General features: G+C 39.9%; 1 protein-coding gene across 1 annotated transcript; it reads right to left on the bottom strand.

Annotated features, from left to right (window-relative positions):
- Positions 1 to 16,940: 16,940 nt before the first annotated feature.
- Positions 16,941 to 17,582, bottom strand: LOC115922523. The gene has a single exon (XM_030981494.1). It carries the CDS (start codon positions 17,580 to 17,582, stop codon positions 16,941 to 16,943), a length of 642 nt encoding a protein of 213 aa, XP_030837354.1.
- Positions 17,583 to 19,006: the final 1,424 nt, after the last annotated feature.

The raw sequence follows: 19,006 nt of genomic DNA, 5'->3' as shown, positions 1-19,006 counted from the left end.
GTACTCTTCTAAATCATTGTTTTTTTTTATAATATAATCTTAGATCCACTGGTCCATGTGCTAGTTTTCTTTCATTTTAAGATATAACTTCTTTCTCATTTTTTTTTTTGGGGGGAGGGGGGTATTAATGGTATTAGGTTAGGTTTTCACTGACTGGGAGATGGTGACCTGTGAATGATGAGCCTACTGGGCACTGCCCCTTAAATTGTGGGCGAACGGCACGCCCAGTCATGTGCTAGTTTTCTTTCATTTTAGGATATAACTTCTTGCTTCTTTATTTTTTTATTTTTTTTTAGGGGGGGGGGGGTAATCATGGTGCTAGGTTAGGTTTTCACTGGCTGGGAGATGGTGACCTGTGAATGATGAGCCTACTGGGCAGTCATGTTGTTTGTTTTTTTGTTTGGTATTATCGGCGTAACATTCTTTTTTAGGATATTAACGCCCTTAATTTTTTTTTTTTTTTTTTTTTTACTATTTGTAAATTCGTACTCTCCTAAATCATTGTTTTTTTTTTATAATATAATCTTAGATCCACTGGTCCATGTGCTAGTTTTCTTTATTTTATGATATTACTTTTTTTTTGTTTAGGGGGTGGGGGGTATTAATGGTATTAGGTTAGGTCTCCACTGGCTGGGAGATGGTGACCTGTGAATGATGAGCCTACTGGGCACTGCCCCTTAAATTGTGGGCGAACGGCACGCCCAGTCATGTGCTAGTTTTATTTCATTTTAGTATATAACTTATTTTATTTATTTTTATTTTTTTTGGGGGGGGGGGGTAATCATGGCGCTAGGTTAGGTCTTCACTGGCTGGGAGATGGTGACCTATGAATTTTGAGCGTATTGGGCAATGCCCCGAAATTGTGCGCGAACGGCACGCCCAGTCATGTCGTTGTTGTTGTTGTTGTTGTTGTTTTGTGCTTTCGGCGTTTTTATTCTTTTTTAGAATATTTACGCCTTTCATTTTTTTTTTCTTCTTTACTATATGTAAATTCGTACTGTCCTAAAATCATTGTTTTGTTTTGATAATATAATCTCAGATCCACTGGTCAATGTGCTAGTTTCTTTCATTTTAAGATAAAACTTCTTTCTTCTTTTTTTTGGGGGGGGGGGGGGAGGGGGGGGGGGTATTAATGGTATTAGGTTAGGTTTTCACTGACTGGGAGATGGTGACCTGTGAATGATGAGCCTACTGGGCACTGTCCCTTAAATTGTGGGCGAACGGCACGCCCAGTCATGTGCTAGTTTTCTTTCATTTTAGGATATAACTTTCTTTTATTTAAAACAATTTTTTTTAGGGGGGGGGGGGTAATCATGGTGCTAGGTTAGGTTTCACTGGCTGGGAGATGGTGACCTGTGAATGATGAGCCTACTGTGCAGTCATGTTGTTTGTTTTTTTATTTGGTATTATCGGCGTTTCATTCTTTTTTAGGATATTTACGCCCTTCATTTTATTATTTTTATTTCTTTTTTACTATTTGTAAATTTGTACTCTTTTAAATCATTTTTTTTTTTTAAATAATATAATCTTAGATCAACTGGTCCATGTGCTAGTTTTCTTTTATTTTAAGATATTCCTTTTTTTTTTCTTTTTTTTTGGGGGGGGGGGTAAATCATGGTGCTAGGTTAGGTCTTCATTGGCTGGGAGATGGTGACCTGTGAATTATGAGCCTACTGGGAAATGCCCCTTTAATTTTGGCGAACGGCACGCCCAGTCATGTTTTTTTGTTTTTGTTGTTTTGTATTATCGGCGTTTCATTCTTTTTTGTTTGTTTTCTATTTTCTAAATTCGTACTCTTCTAAAATAACCGGTCCATGTGCTAGTTTTCTTTTATTTTAAGATATTACTTTTTTGTTGGGGGGGAGGAATTCATGGTGCTAGGTTAGGTAATTACTAGCTGGGAGATGGTGACCTGTGAATTATGAGCCTACTGGGCACTTTCCCTTAAATTGTAGGCTAACGGCACGACTTGTCAGTTGCTAGTTTTCTTTTCGTTAAATTGTAACTGTTTTTGATTTCCATGGTGTTAGTCATTACTGGCCTGGAAATGGTGACCTGTAAATGAATTATGATTTCCCTTTTGATTCTTGTTTGTAAGTTTGTACAAATTACTTTTAGGGTCCGACTGACATGAGCGCTATACAAAAACCCATTATTGTTATTATTATTATTATTATCATTATTATTAATGCCAGATTCAAATCAATTTTTATTATGTTATTGTTTGATATATAATTTAATACAGTGCTGTAAAATGAAGCCAATAGAAATCTGTGTGAATGAGAACCAAATTTGGAAAGATTTTCACTTGACTTTCACCCAGGAATGTTAGAGACCCGTTCCATACCCCATCTTCATCTTAACAAAACTGAAAAGGGTCTGCATAAGTGTTGGGATCTTTATCTTCTCAAAAAATTGATTTCAGAATTTGTTTTCATTTACTAAAAGTTAGTGTTTTAGCATGTTCAGCTATAGTATTTTCTCGGTTTCACAAGAAATCATTATCTCTTTATCGTCATAGTTGTAATTTTACTCTTAATTATTTGCTCGTTTGAATAATTTATATCAGATTGAAAACAAGAATTATTCACTCTTACTCGCTCTAATTTTATTTTTAAGTTATGACTTCATTTAGATTAATTTTTTGTCTGAATAATGTATCATAACTGTGGCATCACTATTCATATTTAATCTGGAGTAATGCACATCGTTGTATTTCTTGTATTCAATATTATTTTATTTGAATTGATGGGGTCTTTATTATTCCTGTAAATTTTCTATTAGAATATCCCGTATTTGTTCCTATTTACCTAGCTTTATGTTAGGTCTGTATCAGATTCATAAGAATTTAATTCCCTTCTCTATTTTTATTTTAAAATGCTGCTATGTATATACTGATGAGCTTATTTTAAAAGTGAACATCAGATTCCCTTCTAAACAATTATTTTGTATAGCTCAGGACATGGATTAAAAGCCCATGACAGGAACTGCAGTGCTTTTTCAAAAGGCTGGGAACCGAAAAGTACATGCAAACGGCTATTTATGTTATTGTTGCAGTTATAGTAGGGGTGAGAGTAGGGTTGCAGTCTCACCTCCCCTTTGGTTCCATAGGCTGTCTGTCTCTTGCTCCATCAGTCGCATTGGCCGTAGTCTTTTTATTTTATAATATACATTTGCTCATTGAAGGCTTCATAATATAAAAGTGATGCAATATTTCCACTTCCAACACAATCGGAACTATAATGGAAAAAAAGAACCTGAGGCAATTTCAAATGTACGTCACCTTTGGAATGCATGAACATTGCAATGACATAGTTGTATCACATAATCTGAACAAGATTTCTATTAGTCAGGTGTCTTAGCGTCCAATTTATAAATTATCGTTATTTGCCGGATAAAAGCGCCATTTTTGGTAAAGGGCTTCCTTAGGACCTACTGAACGATATTATCCTAGGAGCCCTAGGTAAAAAAAATAATTTAAAGGTGTGGGAGCGTTGGCGTCACCCCGAGCCCCTAAATAATATAGGATTTCCCGGCCAAATTCGCGACTTTGTCATTCAAGTTCATTTGTCTTGCGTTCAAATTCGACGGTTTTAGTGCTGTCGGGTATATCTCGGATTTATATTCCTTTTTCTAGATTTCAAATCTATGAAGTTTTCGTTAGAATCTATGTATGTTTCATTCCAATTAATGAACAAATTGCTTCTTTCGCTATTTGGTCATTCGATTTAGCGCAACCTGACATCGCGACGGTGTACTTTTAGCATTCTAATTCATTTGTAGCATTCAAATTAGCACTTTGTGCACTAAAATTAATGGTCAATACACATTTCTCGTTTTTTAAACACTTTTTATAGCTCATTCTTTTAAGATCGTTTTTTCATGTGTATTTCATCCTTTTTTATTTTCTTGCATTTATACTCTTTATATACATTTAGATTTATCAGATATTCATCAGCCTTTAAGTTTGATTGTTAAAAAAAAAACTTACTGTACATCTACGGACTTGATGGTCTCAATATTTGTGTAAATTTTCATGTAAGGAAGTTGTTTGTCTTGTGTTTCATCATAAATTTATCACAATTTCATTATGGAGGAAGGGTACAATATTGTGACTGGGGTAGGTGTTTTCGTGTCCCCACTTTTCCGGGGTATATTTATGAACATGTCCGTTCAGAGATGCCATATCCCTTGATGTCGCCCCTTCTTTACCTAATGTCTGACTACAAACATATGCTTTGTCCTCAAAACTAATACATTGAATAACAGAAAAGACCCCAATAGCAAATCATGTATTTAATTGCATTTTTTTAAAATTGTAAACGTGTGTTGCATTTCTCCCCCCTAACATTCCTAACTTGAATAAACATAATTCGAATACGAATGACAGGTGTTAATTTGAATGATAAAAATGACGCCTCGACAAGTGACGATTAATTTGAATGCTAGTTGAGCAGTTTCTAAATTGAATGACAGATCTATGAAATCCTTCGACCAAAATCCTAAATTAAATACACAATCGGGAAAATTGAATAATAATTGGCATGGCAAAGCAGATCTGCGCTAAATTAAATGCAAAGTAAATGAATTCGAATGACAAACTCGCGAATTTGACCGGGAAATCCTATATATAAAGTAAAATAACACTGATTTGTTGTAGTACGAATGCAATTTTTGTTACAGGGCTATTTAGGACCTTCTGAACGATTTTAGGGTTGGAGCCCCCTCAAAAACATTCATATAGGTGTGATTTGGGGGCGGGGCGTCGTACCGGAGCCCCCATATTGTATATCGTGTATGGTCACATTGGTTTGTGGTAAAACAACAGCCTGTTTTTGTACATGGCTTCCTTAGGACCTATTGAAAGATAGTAGGGTATAACCCCCTGGCAATAAAATCATATGAGGGTGTGGGCGTCGGGGCGTCGTCCCGGATCCCCCAAATAATATTGAAGGTAAAATAACATGGATATTTTTTCTTGTACGAATACAATTTCTGGTACGGGCCTTTTTTGGACCTACTACACGATGTTAGGGTTTGAGCCCCAACAAAACATTTACATAGGTGTGATTTGGGGGCGGGGGCGTCGTACCAGAGCCCGTGTTAGATATTGTGTAAGATCACATTGGTTTGTGGTTATATGACAGCCTGTTTTGGTACAGGCTCTCTTAGAACCTACTGACCGACATAAGCAAGGAGCCCCGGCAAAACAATCGCATAAGTGTGAAGGGGCTCGGGGTGTTTTTCCGGATCCCCGCGTTGATGTTTTATCTTAATACTGTGCACTCTCTGGGGGTATAATGTTGTGAATTGCCAGTAATTAGTCTGCACAACAGAAAACGCTCATGTCAGGTGGCTAAGCGTTACTTTCAACTAATCATAGCCTAGGAGCCCTTCAGAATATTTTGGAAAAAATCAGATGAAAAAATGAATGAGTCTTGGAAGTCAAAACATATATAAATGTTTTGAAGGGGGCTCCAACCCTAACATTGTTCAGAAGGTCCTAAAAAGCCCTATACCAAAAATTACATTCGTACAACAACAAATCGATGTTATTCTACGTTATATACTATCTAGGGGCTCCGGGATGTTCAAAGCAAGAACTATCTCCCTCCATACCTCCTCCCTCTCTATATCTCTTCTTCTTCTTCTGCTTTATATATCAGATTCGAATAACAAGACACATGGCTTCCCCTCTTCTCTTATATTTCATAATTATAACATTGATTTGCTTGTTTGAATACTCCAATACAGTGGTTAGTTACCCCCCCCCTATCTTCTCTCTTTTTCTCCCTCTTTCTCTCTTTATGTTAATGATCATTTCTCAAATTTCTTGATTTTGCTTCTTTGAATACTGTTAATTAGAAAGACAAATTATCCTTGTTTCCAGTTTGGCACTCTATTATTTGTTAGATGAATACCTGTTAAAATATTGTTTATTAGATTCATTACAGGAGGTAGTGTATTCCCATTGTCTCCCACTATTAACTTGTGTAGTTCTTACTTGTAAAATTGATTTACTTTTGTGGATGTTCCATGTCCGGTTTATTTAAAATTATTCCTCTTATCCATTTAAGACATTGATAAGTAGACATAAGACCAAAAAAAATTGTATACATTAGTTTTAATGATTTTGAATTTCGATTTAATCGTTTGAATATTTTCTTTAATAGTACAATCCAGCAGATTAACAGCAAGCTCTTTTCTCATTGTCTTTGATTTGTACAATTTTGGGCTCATTTACCTACTGTTTTCGAACACTGTACAACATATTGAAAGGAACGGCCATCTCTCTATTAAATACTTTAAACTGTTATTTAGGTTTCAGATTAAGTAATAGCCCCCTCCCCCTGTTTCCTCTTACTCTTTGTAATATAGGACTTTTAAATCTAGATATTATATTTTAAAAATTCCTATACATGTAGATTCCATCACAATTATGGCAAGATTGCTAGTACCCCAATGCATGGACTATTTTTGACTCATTAACATCGATTTCCTGTTGAATATTTTATATTATATTCACAGCACCAACCCTCTCTATTTTCCTTTTATTTCTTTGTAATTATAACTCAAATGTCTCGAATTTTTCTATTTTTTTTAAAATTTAGTTACTACATATTTTCTTTATATTTGGGACGTGTATATTACTCGTCGATACTCAATCCAATATATCTGGAATTTGTTTAAAGCATAGCCTTTTCAGTTCCATACATACATACAAATGTATCTTACCAGTACATTATTGCCTAAAGCGATTCAAGTAGTTAATGATGAACAGACAAAACAAATAAAGAAGAAAATACTTTAAAAATCAGTAATCAAATACAGATTTATGCTAGAGCAACCTGCATATTCCTATTGAAAAGAGTACCATTTTGTTCACAGTACACGTTGCATTATTAATGAAAAAAGGGAACAGTTCCTGCCACAATCACCATATCGTAAAATAATCTCTAGCTCTGACATAATTGTGCATTGAGCCAGTTCACAGTTGCAGTCTGAGCATGAGCAGATAAAGGTCATTGCAGAACAAATTGTGAAATACACGAGACGAAATACTGGATAGTTGCTCATGAAAGTTATGTAGTCATTATTCATTCATGCACAAGCAGTGCACTCCATGATACACAGGTGAAAGTTTTCTTTGAAAAGGCGAAACAAATATGTAGCACCTCCATCGCTGTAGGATTGAATATTTCAACATGTACAAAGTGGGACCTCTTCATGTTTTGAAGATCTATGGATATTCGGGGTCGTTTCAGACTTATTGTATTAACCATGAACTGGTCTATTCGGTCACATGGCTGTGACATTTATTGTTTAATAAACCGTTTTGAAATAATCAAAAAAGTGTAAACAAGGCATGAAATTATTAAACCAGATTGATGAGATTGTTTTTAATATGTGATGTTATTTCATGATCACCTCGATAATTATGGTTTATATTTTCCATGTATTCTTTCATTCTATAGTGTAATATTTGTAAATGTAGGTAACTAGTATCAGTGCCATTATATAACTGAACAATTTTTTTCTTACTTTGTAGCAGTAATGCAAAATTCTAGAAATTGATATTCATATGTATGCATTTGTAAAGTTTTTTTGCTAAGGCTATGCAAAGTACATTGAAATGTAAAATGTTCTTTATGAATGTACGAATTTTCTTATTGTACGAAATGTCTTCTTTGTCTTGCATCTAAAGCTTAATCAGTTGATTTTTTTATTATTATTAAGCATCCTACTTGCAATGTTTAAGCAGAGAATTCCAGATAGAGGAATTTAAGGAAAATGAAAAATCACTAATCTGAGAAATTCCATCTCGGGAACGAAGATAGAATTTATTCTTAGTCACTTGTTGCTTATGAGTCTCGCACAATAATATGGAATTATACATGGAAGAACTGTTTGTTGAATTCTCGCTACCCTAAATAGGTACGAAATCTCGAAATCGCGAGACGAGGTAATTTTCACTCTCTCGGGTCGTCACTACAACTTCCGGTATAGAGTCCCATCCACTGGCGCTAGCGCCTGTGTTCGCTGTGCAGAGTTTCACGCACGCTAAAATCGATGCCAATCAGTGTAATTTGTACAATTATAATATGCAATGGAAAGCTTCGGGCAGAATTAGTGACTTTAGCACAAAAGGCCGTTAACTCTACCGTGAAAGAGAGGGTTGTGATCACGAACGCCTGCACAGAAGCTGTAATGTCGAAAAGCTATCCCATAATGCAATGCGCGTTTCAGGATTTTCCCGGATCTCGGCAGAATCGCTATTTGGGGTAGCGAGAATTGCAAACAAAAAACATTTCAAAAACTTTCTTTGTTTCAGCAGGTAATTTAATCCTGAATATGCAATAGGGTGTATGAACCCAGACGTGGGTGAGTAAACTCTTTTGCATCAGCAACTTATTTTTCATTTCCAGACGTGGAAGTGTTAATTAAGTTGGGTAATAAAACCATTACAAAAAATTATAAAATTGTGCATCATTGAGCCATGCTTTAATTCCTAGTATTGTGAGAGAACTAGAAATAAAACCTGCAACACAATATATTCCTGGCATGAAAAGTTTTATTGTACCTTGCAAGTGGGAAATCTAGTATATCTGTTACAACTCGTAAATATAGAAATAATACATTTTGTATCATCAATTTGTATATCATATATTCCAGTATTTGCTCTTGTACAAAAACTGCTCAGATATCTGATACGGTTTATAATTAATATTATGAACCAAGTTAGAGCACTATTTAAGTTGTTATCATCTTTAAGTTGTTACTTTCTGTTCTCCACTGGTTGTCATACTAGTTATCATGCTATACTTGTTACCATAATGTAGATTGATATTTAAAAAGCTGAATCCCTTGTTGTGAAAGAGCTTTGTCATTGTTAATTGTGAATATGAAATGATTAAAAGGCAACAAAAGTGTCCTGTTTGTATATACATGTATTTATATCTTTAAAGGGATGATTGCCATACCTGATATTGTATTAACGACACTTCTAATGTGCCATAGTATGTTGGGAACTCTTCTATCCCATATCATTCTATAATTGTTAGTAAAAATCATACTGTAGTATAATGTGATTATAGGTCCCCACATTCTCCTGTTAACATATCCAGGAGCCCTCATTTCGATGAGGATGGAGGCTCTTGAAGCCTGGCCTAAGCCTGCTTGTGAGCTTGGCTTGGTGTATGTACCATATTCATGGATGCATACGTGTGTACCACTGGTGAGTTAGGAACTGTCACAAGCGTAGCTATATCGCAAATTGCATTCGTTCTTTTAACCATGCCATACAATTTCACGTTCCCACTAAGCAGTCTCATCTGCTTCATCTTGCGGTTTATACCGGGAGATATAACAGGCAAGGTGCCTGTCCATGTAACTGGCAATTTTGTAGTGCTCCTTGTTTTGTTCATCTCAAAACAGATTTTTGCACTATAATGGTGATCATCAGATGGTATAATACCATAGTGTCTACACATCTGCGATGCTTGTAAACACTTTACAGAAATATGATGTATGAGGAACGTGGTTATATAATGGCTAAAAGATTTCATGAATATTTGTTGGTCTCCATGGTTAAAAGAATGTATGACTGGTATAGTGCCATCCACTGTATATTTATAGGAGAGAGTATAGGTTTATTTTTGGTAGACAGTTTCTTACCATACAACAATGTTTGTCGTATTGGTAATGAATATTCTACTATTACAACACATTTTTATGTTCAAGATGTGATTTAAAGATGTTAGCAGAATATTTGGGAGAGGGGAATAGGAGAAATGTATAGTGTTTCCTCAAATTGGTTGATATGTTTTTATCAAGTCAGTCCCCCTCTCTCATTTTACGACAATTAAACTGATGCTTTTTACATAACGATGAAGATACATTAATCTTGTAGCACATACCAGCTTGGTGCAGCCAGGCAAGGTATGTAGCCTGTTCTTCTGCACCTTTTCCCTAACTGGGTTTTGGTGGTTTTAGGATAGAAATATCCTTATCGTTTGCATACAGTGGATGGTTTAGCATTGAAATACCTGCACCTTTTTTCAATTTTTTTTTTTAATTGTTTACTACAGGTGGCAAGCAAGGTATACTGGGATTCTCTTTTACAATATTGGTGCCTTTGCCCTTAGAGGGCTGGGGCGTTTGGTCATAACAACATTTAAAAAAAAATTAATTGAAGGGGGTGAGGATGGGAGAACGGAGCACCCCCATCCTGAGTCAATGGATGATAAAAAAGGCAAAATGTGTCAGAATTTACCCCTCCCCTGTATAACCATTCTTAAACACAACAGATAGGGAGGAGCTTCAATCAATTGCTCCTCTCATTATCTGTTGTAAGCTAGAAGGGGAGGGGAAACGCAGAACATCATCTTCAAATGGGTCCCTCCCCTGCATACCCATGCATACATACTGATAGGGAAGAGCTTCAATCAATTGCTCCTCTCATTATCTGTTGAAAGCTAGAAGGGGAGGGGAAACGCAAAACATCATCTTCAAATGGGTCCCTCCCCTGCATACCCATGCATATATACAGTGACAGGGAGGAGCCTAGCTAGTGGCATATATAAGCAGTGCTCCTACAATGATGGGCTTCTCCAATTATTACACTATGGGGGAGGGGCAACAAAGTACCTATTCCCAAATATGCCACCTTCGACTCATGTGGGAGGGGCAAATACTCACATGAGGAGTATCATCACCTTCCCCCATCATATACCCCCTTATAATTCAATCAATAGATAAATCCTCATCAAAGTCGGTTGATGGTACAAGAATTCGATTTTGAGTTCACAATCTTAAGGATTATTTCCAATTGGTACTAGGATGATGTTTATTTGATTGGGCTTAATGATGGTCATTCTGTCCAACAGTCATCCAACATCTGTACTATTGCATGATAGTGTAGTTATCTATCAAGGTAAATCTACTTGCCACCTGTAACCATGGTAACTGTACTTTATGTGCTTTGTACGACCCACATGACAGGTATGATGGCGAGAGGAGCCATATATCAAATGTCTTCATGACATCTCAAATCACATCGATGTGGGTAGGGCGTCAATCCATCGTTCGGGCAAACATTGCATTATTATGTTCTGTATACAGACACTTCTGAAATTAGTTGCTAACCTTCGGATTGACGCCCCTGTGTAATATCATTATTTGTGTCTCAATACAATACTCATAACTGTGAATTAAGTGATGAATTCTACACTATTTACTGAGACTATTTGTTTGTAAACAATGTCAATGCCATTGAAACTCTCGAAAATGCAAATGTAATATATGCGTCAATAGTGTAATATTTTTATATTTTCCCATGACATATTGCAATAATGTAACAATATGTATAACTCTGTGATCGAATTACCAATTTTGTGAGAAAGAATGTCAATGTAATTCAAAAATAAGAAAATGATTTGTCATTATTACTCTTTGTGATGTAATACAAAATTTAATGCTCAAAGATAAATTGAAATTTTAAAATGTTTACTACTGTCTTTGTTTTTATTTCCAATGAAATAAGCTTCTCAAACGTTTTAAATTTATAATGAGAGCATGTGTGTGTTTGTGTATACGGTGAAAGTCTTTCATCTGCTACCTTCCTCTACATCCCCCTCCATCCACCCTACCCCTTCTCCATTCATCCTACCCCTACCAACCCTCCATCCACCCTACCCTCCAACCACCCTAGCCCTCCTCCATCCATGCACCTACCTCTCCTCCATCCACCCTACCTCTACCTCCCCTCTATCCACCCTAACTCTCCACCTTGCATCTACGTCCCCTCCATCCAACATACCCCCCCCCACGTACCCATCTCTCCTCCCTCCAACCCAACCTCTCCCACCCCTCCATCCAACCTACCTCTCCTCCATCCACCCTACCTCTAACCCCTCCATCCAACCTACCCCCACGTACCCATCTCTCCTCCATCCACCCTACCTCTTCTCCATCCACCCTACCTCTATACCACCCCTTCATCCAACCTACCCCTCACGTACTCATCTCTCCTCCATCCACCCTACCTCTACCAACCCTCCATCCAACCCTACCTCTCCTCCATCCACCCTACCTCTCCTCCATCCACCCTACCTCTTCTCCATCCACCCTACCTCTCTCCCTCTTCTACCTACCCTATTACCCCTCCATCCACCCCAACTTCTACCACCCCTCCATCCAACCTACCTCACGTACCCATCTCTCCTCCTTCCACCCTACCTCTTCTCCATCCACACTACCTCACTCCTCCTTCACCCTACCTCTCTCTTCTCCTACCCTACCTCTCTCCTCCTCCTACCCTACCTCTATTACCCCTCCATCCACCCCAACCTCTACCACCCCTCCATCCACCATACCTCTCCTTTTTCCACCCTACATTTACCACCCCTCCATCCAACTACCCCCACGTACCCATCTCTCCTCGATCCACCCTACCTCTCCTCCATCCACTACCTACCTCTACCACGTACCCCTCCATCCAACCTACCTCCCACGTACCCATCTCTCCTCGATCCACCCTACCTCTCCTCCATCCACCCTACCTCTACCCGTACCCCTCCATCCAACCTACCCCCCACGTACCCATCTCTTCTCCACCCACCCTACCTCTTCGACCCCTCCATCCACCCTACCTCTACCACACCTCCATCCACATACCTCTACCACCCCTCCATCCAACCTACCTCACGTACTCATCTCTCCTCCATCCACCCTACCTCCACCAACCCTCTATCATCCCTACCTCTCCTCCATCCACCCTACCTCTCCTCCATCCACCCTACCTCACTCCTCCTACCCTACCATCACCCCAACCCCAACCTCTACCTCCCCTCCACTCTACCTCTCCTCCATCCACCCTACCTCTACCACCCCTCCATCCACCCTACCTCTCCTTTTTCCACCCTACATTTACCAACCCTCCATCCAACCTACCCCCACATACACATCTCTTCTCCATCCACCCTACCTCTTCGACCCCTCCATCCACCCTACCTCTACCACACCTCCATCCAACATACCTCTACCACCCTCCATCCACCTACCCCTCACGTACTCATCTCTCCTCCATCCACCCTACCTCCACCAACCCTCTATCATCCCTACCTCTCCTCCATCCACCCTACCTCTCCTCCATCCACCCTACCTCACTCCTCCTACCCTACCATCAACCCCAACCCCAACCTCTACCTCCCCTCCACTCTACCTCTCCTCCATCCACCCTACCTCTACCACCCTCCATCCACCCTACATTTACCACCCCTCCCCTCCACCTACCCCCACGTACACATCTCTCGTCCACCCACCCTACCTCTACCACTGCTCCATCCACACTACCTCTCCTCCTTCCACCTTACCTCTCCTCCACCCACCCTACCTCCCATGAACCCATCTTTCCTCCATCCGCCATACCTCTACCACCCCTTCGTCAACCCCAACCTCTACCTCCCCTCCACTCTACCTCTCATCCACCACCCTATCTCTCCTCCATCCATCCCCCCTCTACCACCCTCCATCCACCCTATCTCTCCTCCACCCTACCTCTACCACCCCTCCATCAAACCTACCCCACGTACTCATCTCTCCTCCATCCATCCCCCCTACCACCCCTCCATCCACCCTACCGCTCCTCCTTCCACCCTAACTCTACCACCCCTCCATCCAACCTACCCCCAACGTACACATCTCTCCTCGATCCACCCTACCTCTACCACCCCTCCATCCAACCTACCCCCAACGTACACATCTCTCCTCCTTCCACCCTACCTCTACCAACCCTCCATCCACCCTACCTCTCCTCCATCCACCCTACCTCTACCACCCCTAAATCCAACCTACCCCCACGTACCCATCTCTCCTCCATCCACCCTACCTCTCCTCCTTCCACCCTACCTCTACCACCCCTAAATCCAACCTACCCCCACGTACCCATCTCTCCTCCATCCACCCTACCTCTACCAACCCTCCATCCACCTACCTCTCCTCCATCCACCCTACCTCTACCACCCTCCATCCACCCTATCTCTCCTCCATCCACCTTACCTCTACCATCCCTCCATCCAACCTACCCCCCCCCCCACGTACCTATCTCTCCTCCATTCACCCTTCTCCCCTCCTTCCCTCTTACCTCTCCTCCTTCCACCTTACCTCTCCTCCATCCACCCTATTTCTCCTCATTTCATCCTACTTCTAACTCCTCTCTACCTCTAGGAGTTTATTTTCTCATTATTTTCCCTCTTCCCTATCCATTATCCTCTCTCTGTTGCTTTTCCTTTCTCCCTCTTTTTGTGTTTACTTTCCTTCTCTATCTATAGAGATAAATACAGCTCTTAGCTTAGGAATTTATTTAGTAAATTTCGCACTTATTCTAAGTATTGAATATTGAATACCGGCCCAGGGGTGGCGGAGCGACTTCCAAAGTGAAAGGGCAGCAACAAAGAAGTGAACTTTAAAAAAAGGGCACCTACAAAGGGAAATCTCAAAGCGAAAATATACATTCTTTTAAACTTTAGTATATGCCCCTAATTGTGATTACTTATCAGGGATGATTTCAATATTTGATTATCTTTTCACATTATACAAGATATTGCTTAAGCATCATTCATTGCAGCTGGGTGTGTTTGTTTGAATTTGTGAAGTCGCAGTTCGAAAAAGTACATCTAATAAAGAGACAAAACCCCAATCCTGATGGGGTTATAAGCACATTCTCATAACGGAAGACTGAAAATACCTTTGATAAGTAACATATAATTATCTCATAAGGAACACGTGTCAAAGTACAAAGGAAAATTATCCCAGATGAAAATGGGTCACTTTTTACAACTGAAAGGACGCACTTACAGAGATGAAAAAGGCACTTATGAGAATGGGAAATGGGTGTTTGTCAACAGAAAAGAGGCACCCACCAGATACTGATAGAGGCATTTATAAGAGGTGAAAGGGGCATTTATGAAAAGAGGATATGTCCCCTATTAGAAAGGGGAAAGGGTACACGTCATTGTTAAAAGGAAAATTATCAGAGGTGAAAAGGGGAAGGGGCACTTTTGCAAAATAATAAGGGCTCTTTTCCTACGTAAATATGGGGACTTTGGGGGTACTTAAAAATGTTGGGGGGCACTGTGCCCCACTGTGCCCCACCGCCTGCCCCCTCCCAAACCAAACCAAACCAAGTAAATCATCCCTAACAACAGATCTAAGATCTATTTGTACGAAATTGTAAAACCCACGATGAGACAGATAATGTATGCTCACGAAAGTAGTCACCTTTCATAAAAAAAAATAATATTTGTTCCCACTCAACACCCCTCCCTACCGTAATAAAAAAAAGTAAAAGGTTTAAATTGTAGTTACCAACTTTTGTTAAACACTTTTGTTTGCCAGGGGTGAGGGGCCCGTCTTTTTTTGTTGATTTTTTTTTTTGCCAGGGGGTCGAGCACCGCTCCCCCCGTGGATCCGCGCCTGATGATATGCATAAATTGATTAAATATATAATGAATCTTTACTTATCTCTCATTAATTTTCAGAAATAATCTGATTACCCCTTCTAAAAGTTATCTCCCAATCTTTTTATAAAATATCTTGGATCCGCCCCTTATATAAAAACAAATCTATGGTAATGAAGATCATTGGCGTAGCGTGTATTTAAGGGCAGGCACTTGTGCCATGAGGAAGGGATGGGGAGGGCATTAATGGTACTTAGTAAATGATATGCCAAATGAAAAAAAAATATACTAAGAATATAATGGGATGTCGTATCCACTTTTCACTTTGCCTTCAACCACTCTCTCTCTCTCTATCTATCTCTGTCTCTCTTTCTCTCTCTCTCTCTCTTCCTATTCATCTATCTCTCTCTCTCTCTCTCTCTCTCTGCCTTGTCCTATCACCACATCTTTCACCCGTTCATTAGAGATAGGACACGTAGTATGATTTTAGTCGGAAATGTTTTGTCTCATCACAGGGTGATTGACTTTGAAATGTTTGCAGCAATAATGACTTTAATCGACGACATTTAGAAATATAATCCTTGAACCATCGTGAAAAACAGAATAATACTTATTCAAAGGATCGATGGAACCCGACAATTAACATCCCCAAATGAAGGCAAACGAAACCTTCTTTGAATATATAAAGGACTTAGTTTTACATGCTTTTAATCTTAAAATAGAGATAGATATCGGTTTATTACTCAAAATGAATTCGCAAACCGAAATCGATTTGATAATGACGATTGCTTTTTGGTCTATTTATAAAATGATTATTTTTCTTAATAAGTATGGGTATGAAAATAAAGATTTGAATTCGATATATTTATTTAAGAGAGAAATGACTAACATAATAAAAATAAACGAACATTACAAGTACAAAATATGAAATTTCCTGCGAATTTAATTAGTTATATTTGAACAAATAATTTGTGTATTATTGATGTTCCATTGTTTTGCTAAATTGTAAGCAAAATTATGTTATTGTTTGAATATTGAATAAACACTTCTAAGAGGCAAAGAGAGAAGAAGAAAAAAATCCCCCAAGTTAATAATTGATCGATTGAAAAAAAAAGGGTCTGCTCATCACAATATTCTCATGAAGAGGAATATTTCAGTTGAGAATGAAGGTAACGAACCTAAGTATAAATCAAATGGACTAGGCATGTCCAGTGGCTGGTAGTATCTTTGAGAAGTCAAGATCAACCCATGCGTCATTCATAGCCGCTTTCACAATCTCTTCAGGGAATTGCGGGAAGTAATTCTTATACGCAGCAACGATATCATCTAGTGACTTAAGATAAGATTTTTCAACCCGTCCCTCTTCTTTTTCAACCAATAAAGTCGTGTCTTTAATGCAGATGAATCGACCTTTAGGCCAGGTCATGCACCGAGGGCTTGTAAGATACGGTGGGGTGGATAATTTCTCTGTGTAGAGTGTTGTCATGACCTTATCGAAGTAGGAGATCTTCTGCGGCTTGTCGTAATGGATGTAGATGAAGGAATACCAGCCATCCTTGACTCTGTCTGGCCACAGGGAAGCTCTGGGATCGGTATCGGCATGATGTTGACGGATGATGAGGTCGCCTTCACGGATGAACCGGTAGCGGAGATAGGAATGATGGTACTCGGGGACACGAGCTCAAAATCGAACGGTATGGCCTTGAACGTTGGGTATCCAGTTCCAACATCCTCCATATGGATGCTGCCTTGAGAGGAAGCGTTGTGGACGAGAACCAGGGCGTGGCTGTCTTGGAAGCTGACATCGCACGTCACCAATGAGACGTCGAAACCCAGGGCGCGGAGGATGGCCAAGGTACCCAGAGAGTGATCATAACAGAGACCGCCCATCTTAGAGAACAGATCCTTCTTGATCTCTGCGAAAGATGGGAGATGACGTTCGGGGTGGGGCACAGAGATTGCCCTGATGGACTGGAAGGGAATGTGATGGAGCCATGCCATTGTCATTTCGTCCAAGAAAGCTACCCGATCCTTGTGAATATTGTCTTTCGTAGTCTCCATGCCAAGAACATCTCGCAAGAAGATGAGCGCCTCATCGGTAGTCATGGAAACTTCGTCTGACATCTTGGAGATTAAATGAGCCAGCAATTAGGAGGCTCAGATTAGTTAAGGTTGGTGGAACAGCTTGGCAAATCTGAAAATAGGTGTAATACAAGATCAGAAAACTTCTATTAATTGGCTCTATAGTTTGCATGCACAAACTCTTATGGGGCGTTGCAAGAAGGGTTGGGATATCACTGATTGCAAGTTGCAAAATTTGCAACTGATATTTGCAATCGCTTGCAACTCCCCATTAGTCTCCTTATTTCCTAGGATTTTGTTAAGATTAAAGTTTTAACAATTAAATTAACTACATCTGGCTTTTATGCCCCCCCTCTCTCTCTCTCTCTCTCTCTCTCTCTCTCTTACTAATGGGGCGTTGCAAGAAAGTTGAGTTGCGAACAATTGCAAATTTGCAATTAGTCGCAGGACTTACGCTTGATTTGCGGGATTTGCAATTGATTGTTTGTGACGTATAGTGCATAATAATATGGTCTGAACTTAGAGTTCATTGCATGTGCCATAAAAAGAATATACACCCTATATTTAGACACAGACAGTGTGGAGCTCGCTTAGGCTTCACTCAAGACATGGAAATTACTTTGTTAAAGTGACAAAGTAGACTCTGTTTTGACACAAGGGGATATAAAGGGGTATATGTTACCTCCTTGCTTTTAGGGTTTTTAATTAAATATGAACAGAGAATGGGGCTAGTGTCGGGAGGGGAAAAGGGGGAGGGCATAACAATGTGTTATGGATGGCTACGGGAGGCCAAGGGGGGGGGGGGGTAAGGGGGTATAAAGGGTATATATTAACTCCTTGGTTTTAGGATTTCAATTAAATATGAACAGAGAATGGGGCCAGTGTCGGGAGGGGAGAAGGGGAGGGTATAACAATGTGCTATGGATGGCTTTGGGTAGCCGGAGGGAGGGGGGAGGGGGTGGTAAGGGGTATAAAGGGGTATATGTTACCTCCTTGGTTTTAGGGTTTCAATTAAATATGAACAGAGAATGGGGCTAGTGTCGGGAGGGGAAAAGGGGGAGGGCATAACAATGTGTTATGGATGGCTACGGGAGGCGTAGGGGGTAGGGCTGAATAAGGGATATAAAGGGGTATATGTTACCTCCTTGGTTTTAGGGTTTCAATTAAATATGAACAGAGAATGGGGCTAGTGTCGGGAGGGGAGAAGGGGGAGGGCATAACAATGTCTTATGGATGGCTACGGGAGAGGTAGGGGGGGGGGTAGGGCTGGATAAGGGGATATAAAGGGGTATATGTTACCTCCTTGGTTTTAGGGTTTCAATTAAATATGAACAGAGAATGGGGCTAGTGTCGGGAGGGGAGAAGGGGGAGGGCATAACAATGTGTTATGGATGGCTTCGGGAGGCGTAGGGGGGGGGGGGGTAGGGCTGGATAAGGGGATATAAAGGGGTATATGTTACCTCCTT

The sequence above is a fragment of the Strongylocentrotus purpuratus genome, unplaced genomic scaffold (genome assembly GCF_000002235.5).
Source record: "Strongylocentrotus purpuratus isolate Spur 01 unplaced genomic scaffold, Spur_5.0 spur5_scaffold_12, whole genome shotgun sequence".
In the NCBI taxonomy this organism is placed as follows: domain Eukaryota; kingdom Metazoa; phylum Echinodermata; class Echinoidea; order Camarodonta; family Strongylocentrotidae; genus Strongylocentrotus; species Strongylocentrotus purpuratus.
This window is presented reverse-complemented; position numbering and strand designations above follow the sequence as displayed.